Raw genomic sequence first — 5,872 nt, 5'->3', positions numbered from 1 at the left:
TTCTGTGTTGCTCTGGGCATACCCCCTTCTATCTGTGGGCATTCTCTCCTCTATGTAAGTAGTGAGATTCATCCCTGGTTTCACTATCTCCTCACCTACGTGGATTTGAAATGTTTATTGTATGATTTTTTGTGACTTTCACAGAAAACAGTACTAAACTAACCTTTGGATATCTAGACAGATACAGCAGTAAGTTGCTCTGGGCATACCCCCTTCTATCTGTGGGCATTCTCTCCTCTATGTAAGTAGTGAGATTCATCCCTGGTTTCACTATCTCCTCACCTACGTGGATTTGAAATGTTTATTGTATGATTTTTTTGTGACTTTCACAGAAAACAGTACTAAACTAACCTTTGGATATCTAGACAGATACAGCAGTAAGTTTTGGGAAAGAATGTGACAGTTCACAGCAAAGTTGGAGAAGTTTATCACACAGATATTTTACCTCAGAGTTCATTTCACCACATTTTATTCGACCAGAGAGAGACCATGAACCAAAGGAGCATCCTCCTTAGGAATGCTCAGTGGCCTGGATCAATGAGGCTTTCAGTTTACGGTGTTACAATGATATCAGCTGTAGCAAATTTCATGAAGCCAGTTTCTGGGTACAGTATCTCCCCATCAGGACATATATTCTTAGCTGACACAACTTCAGCTTTCCCTCGTATGACAGTATTTGCTAGAAAGAGGTAAGTAACACTGTTAGGCCACAGGACTTCACACAGCTTCACCCACACTGCTCTTATCCTCCCTCCTAGCACTAATACTCAGCTTCTGCTTCTTGGTTTAATGTATAAGGCACAGTCGCTATCTGAACTCCTTTCCCTCACCTTCAGACCCTGTCTGCCCCTGCTTTTCCTGTCAGTTTGGTCTCTTATTATTATTCCATTAACCTTCCCCCTTCCTCCCTGCTACAACCCAGTTTATTTTTTTCACCCTGATATAGCCTGACATTCAGTCCTATCTGTCATTCATAAGTAGGCAGAGAGTGTTTCCTCTTACCAGAGGCATCGATATCCCAGAAGTAGTTGTGTGTGTCACATATGCAAGCAGTGTACTTTGCATGAGCAGTAAGGTACGTGATGTTTGGGTTGTCCTCAGTACTGATTTCCACCTGAAGCGAAGAAAGTAGGGAAGGGTTAGAGTGTCAATACGGATGAGGCAGCCTGGGATTGATCATTAAGCAAAAGAAGTAGTTCCCAGGGCACTGTGGGAAGGGAGTGTTGTCGCTCAGCTTTCAGAATACACTCCACATTAGGCAAGTTCTCTGTAATTTATGTGTCAAATACAACAAGTTTAGCCTCCACTGAGTTTAAGAAAGAAAGGAATGGATATTTTCTTTGGCATAGTGAATGACTGAAGTTTAAACATTCTGTTAGAAGTTGTCAGATATCACATGTATTTTCATCTAATAGAGTGAAAGTAAATGTGTGTGTCTGGGTACATTTAACATATCAGTTGGGTTCTGAGATGGGTCATTAAGCACTTTATTTTAGCAATGGGAATGGGGCAAAGAGCATTGTGGTCAGACTGTGTTTAAGGCGTCTTTGGTCTTCATCTAACCTGAAGCTCTCTGAGTCATATTCAATCAGAAATGATGATGATATCTCCTGAACTAAGAAGAGCACGAATATTGGAGACATCAGGCTGTGTATTGCTATGGCGAAATGACTATATCAAAGACACAATGAACAAACAGAGGTTAGTATACCAACTCTCTGATTTCGGCCTCTCAGTTTTGAGATATGATACTTGTTACCTCGATTTTTCTTTCTGTCACTGTGAGATGAAAGTGTTGATATCTGTGCCCTTTGCATGAGTTTATGAGCTTTTGTCCTTTCTGAGTAAAAGATACATTTTAGAATTAAAGGACCATGTTGTTCACCCAAATAGACACCGTCCAGGCTTGTAAACTTTTGGACACTCTTTTTCCCATAGCCAAAAGAATTATGAAACTTTTAATCAACAAGACAATGTAAGGAGTGACTGTGTTTACACGGGCTAAACAATCTACTGTGTTCAAACCTGAATAGACAAAATATCAGTGTCACTAGATCAAAGGCATTTCTAACGTTGTTTTTATCTGGGTAAATATCAGGGACTATCTGTATTTCTAGCATATTTTTTTTTACCATTACAAATTCCCCCCTTTTTGTTTTTTCTAAAAATCCGAAGAGAATGCTGAAGGAACTGTTAACAAAGGAAGTGAGGCAGGAGGTGAAGCGTTTGGAATGACTGAGGAAGACAGCACACGTGGGGACAGAGGTGAAGGCCGTGTATGCCAGCTCTTACTTGGAGTCAGTCCTCAGATTTGAGAGATAGCACAGTTACTGCACTCCCGCATAGCTTACATCTGCCAAAGTGGGTTGAGCTTCTTGACTCCACTATTATGTGGAGTGGGTGGAGGTAGGAACCAGATGCTATCAGAGCTCTCTGGTCAGTATCGGTCTTATTTATCTTTGTTTCATTGTTAGTTTCCTTGATTTACGCTCTTCCCATTCTCTTTTGTTCTTCCTGCCCTTTTGTCTTGGAAGAGCTCTGGCCCCACAACGAAAAGCCCCTACTCATTAATCTCTCTCGTAACTTTGTTATTTTAACTTTAGAATATAGTTCATAGCACCTACACTTCTAAGAGGATTTTTCTGAGTTTCAAGGCTGATACCCACAGATGCATTTGCAGAGCTAGCACTTGGTACAGTGTTAAATCATGACACGCTTTATAATTCTCCTCATTCTCTTTCACACTCTCAGTTAGTTACTTACCACCATGCATTTATCCATGTTGTTTGTAACAGTAAATGTTACTGAAAATTCATTTTCCCTTTGCAACTGAGAAACTGACATATTCAATGAAAGTAGATTGTCCCTGTAACAGCAGAAGACACAGAAACACAAAGACACATTAAAGTCCAGGACCCAGGTGTTCTTATATGAAGGGGCAGAGAGGGCACCAGGGGCTAAGTGTGGGGGTGACACAAGGGTCCAACATTTTCTCCCTAGAAGGATCCCTGCATGTGACTTCTCCCAAAATATCTCATGTCTGTAGCCATGACTTAGGTCCAACAGGATGAGTTGGAGGCCAGAAGAAAGGTTCATAGTCTGGTCACCTCATGAGTGCATGGTCCTAGGCTGGCACAACTACTTTTTCCTTGTCCATCAGTTCTCCATGGTGGAGGTTGGAGTGGAATTTATGACTTCATGGTCCACCTCAGTCCCCAGTATACTCCCCTTTCCATTTTCTCTCTACAATTATCTACAAATTCCCCCAATCCCCTTTCCTTACAAACGCAGGAGAAGAAGGATGTGATGCCCTCAGAGTTTGATAAATTCATCGTGTGGATGAACCCAACTTTATTATGACAAGTGACTTGGCTCACCCTTCTACAAGACTAAGCTGGGGAGCATCAAAATGTCCGGTGAACAAAAGTTTGATTCTCAACTCCACTCTCTTGGCATCACCTCCTGCATTATCCTGTCTTCTCTGCTGCTTTTAGCATGATGGCTTTCCATGGTAGGTAGAGTATCTCTACCCAGCTCTCCATGGATTCATCACCGTCTGCTAGGTTCTCTTTATACCATGTTATTCTGTGTGCTGATTTGGACTCTGATTTCTTGCTGTAACTCCTTGTTTATTCTTGTCAAAAGATATACTGCTCTTTAAGTGCCATTTTATTCTACTAGGAATTAGAATCTGACATTTCTTTTCCTCTTTTAAGCAGATAGTTGTAGACTTAGAGACCAGCTTTATCACAAAAGGAACCTTGTGTAAAGGAACAGGTACAAAAAGTTTGGGCACAGGATCAGGTTTCTACATATTGCTTGAAAAAGACCTGCTCAAGCTGTGGTCAACAGAACCCTGTAATTTGGAGTTGACCAAGACCTTGGGCATTCTTGTACAATTCAGATAATTTTTTGGTAGACAATTTGTTAGTTTTGTTTTTTGTTGTTTGAGTCAAGGTGTCTTTCTGTCATCCAGGAGAATCTTGAACTTGTATTCTCTTGCTTCCACATACTGAGTTTGGGATTAGGGGTGAATTATATCTTATCTATAAATTATCCCAAAGATACAGTCCAAGCTCACATTTCTGCCCATACCTCCCTTGTACATGAAAATATGAGTCTTATAAAGGCAGAAAAATCTGTTCAAACACACAGTTTTAATTAGCACCTGGTCTTTTGGAATCAGGACATGGGCTTGGGAGGCTCTACATCGCCTCTGAATATGGACAAGCAAGATTAAGAGCTACAATAATGGGAATCCAGGATATGTCCCCATCAAACAGGAACACATCTCTAGAAAAGTGGATCCCTGAAAAACTTTCTGTGGTGTGCAAAAAGGGTGCCTTACCTGTTTTCCTGGCCCTGTCCTGTCTCCAGAATTAAGCACAAAACCAGGAGCAGCACAACAGTGCAGGGCTGGTAAAGAACTCGAAGAGAAGTCATTCTGTGGGTGCTGCTGCTCTTGAGCACTGACCACCTGGAACCCAGATCACTCTTTTTATTCACAACAGCAAGACAATGGGTCAGATGGGCAGGTCCACTCAGCCCCAATCGTCATACTTTGGGATCCTACCCATTGCCACCTTGTTTGTTTTTCTGTGACAAAGGTCAGTATTCAGCTGGAACTCACTATTGGATTATATTAAGACCTGCTTTTTTGTCAGTTGAGATTATAATGTTCTTGGATCATTAGGATGGATCCTATTCCAGTTTTCATAAACAATATCTATTCCTTTTTAGCTTTTGCTTCCTGACCTTCTCTGTGTAAATCCACAAATTTGAATTATTTCTCTTTGTCTTGTAGATACTGTAAAACCTTCCTGTTAACCCAAAGAAATCCAACTTAAAATTCTGCTGCAGCTGAATAATGACTCAGTATAATATTGCTACTCAGCTCACCTGATTTGTGTCCTAAGTACAGTGGGTCTTGTGCAGGAAGTGATGGCCCTCTCTTGCATAAAATGTTTCTTGAAAATTCCATATACATGAGATGAGTGGGAACTGCAATCCTGAAACTTCTGGGAAAGGTCTTCCCACCTCAGCTTTCTGCTTTTCCAACTTTAGTTACTGCTCACCCTGCTTTGTCCACTTGTAAGGCACTTAAGGTGTGAGGAGAGATGCCAGACTTCATCTCTAAAGGATAACCTTCATTGATCTGCGAGATAATAAATGGACTGAAGAAATTCTTGGAGAATTAGGGTGACTAGGGAACCCATGGAATTGCCTATCACCCAGGTAGGAGAAGTCCAGAAAGGATGGGGGTTCTGTGTCAGGGATGTAAAGTCTAAGGTGGATGGTGGATGGGTTGGGGTAACTCAGAAGACAGTACTTCTGCTATTTACTGGTCTCTGAGATGTAGATTGCTGAGGCTAACAGGACCTTGAGATTACTTATGGTCTGAGAAAGATCATGGCTTAAGAGTGCTCTGTTCACTTTGTGTTTACCAGTATTGCCCATGGATTGGGAGGGGTGACTGTCAAACCCCAGTGCCATGTGGCAAGTTTTCTGTTACTGGGTTTACTCTGCCAGTCATTCTTAGTTTCTTTTTTTTAAAAAAAATAAACTCGTTAAATGAACAACCTCTCCTGCCCTTCCCTCTCATTCATTTATTACTTATCTAAAATGTTATTCCATAAAAATAAGTAGTATATATTTAGGATTCAAAAACTCAAAATTATGTAAAAGATAGAGCCTGTAACTTAAAGATTCATCTATTTACCAGTTGACCCATTCTCCTCCACAGAGATTGTTATTCCATAAAAATAAGTAGTATATATTTAGGATTCAAAAACTCAAAAATTATGTAAAAGATAGAGCCTGTAACTTAAAGATTCATCTATTTTACCAGTTGACCCATTCTCCTCCACAGAGG

At 40.8% G+C, this 5,872-nt stretch overlaps 1 protein-coding gene across 1 annotated transcript; it reads right to left on the bottom strand.

The window, feature by feature from the left end:
- Positions 1 to 551: 551 nt before the first annotated feature.
- Pip (prolactin induced protein) lies at positions 552 to 4,443 on the bottom strand. Its single transcript, XM_029561346.1, has 4 exons — positions 4,349 to 4,443; positions 2,764 to 2,866; positions 1,003 to 1,114; positions 552 to 679 (listed from the first exon to the last, which is right to left on the bottom strand). The coding sequence occupies exons 1-4, from the start codon at positions 4,441 to 4,443 to the stop codon at positions 552 to 554; spliced, it is 438 nt and encodes a 145-aa protein (XP_029417206.1).
- Between the last annotated feature and the right edge of the window lie 1,429 nt (positions 4,444 to 5,872).

This window comes from Nannospalax galili, unplaced genomic scaffold, assembly GCF_000622305.1.
Source record: "Nannospalax galili isolate Female #2095 unplaced genomic scaffold, S.galili_v1.0 scaffold233, whole genome shotgun sequence".
NCBI lineage: Eukaryota > Metazoa > Chordata > Mammalia > Rodentia > Spalacidae > Nannospalax > Nannospalax galili.
Note: the sequence above shows the minus strand (reverse complement) of the source record. Positions and strands in the feature narration are given on the sequence as shown.

What these genes read in the sequence shown, in the direction of transcription:
- Pip (XM_029561346.1), bottom strand. Translation starts at nt 4,443, where the DNA reads ATGACTTCTCTTCGAGTTCTTTACCAGCCCTGCACTGTTGTGCTGCTC. An exon ending in ACATGGATAAATGCATGGTG is followed by an intron (nt 1,115 to 2,763) that starts GTAAGTAACTAA and finishes TCTTCGCTTCAG; the next exon opens with GTGGAAATCAGTACTGAGGA. An exon ending in CTGGGATATCGATGCCTCTG is followed by an intron (nt 680 to 1,002) that starts GTAAGAGGAAAC and finishes ACCTCTTTCTAG; the next exon opens with CAAATACTGTCATACGAGGG.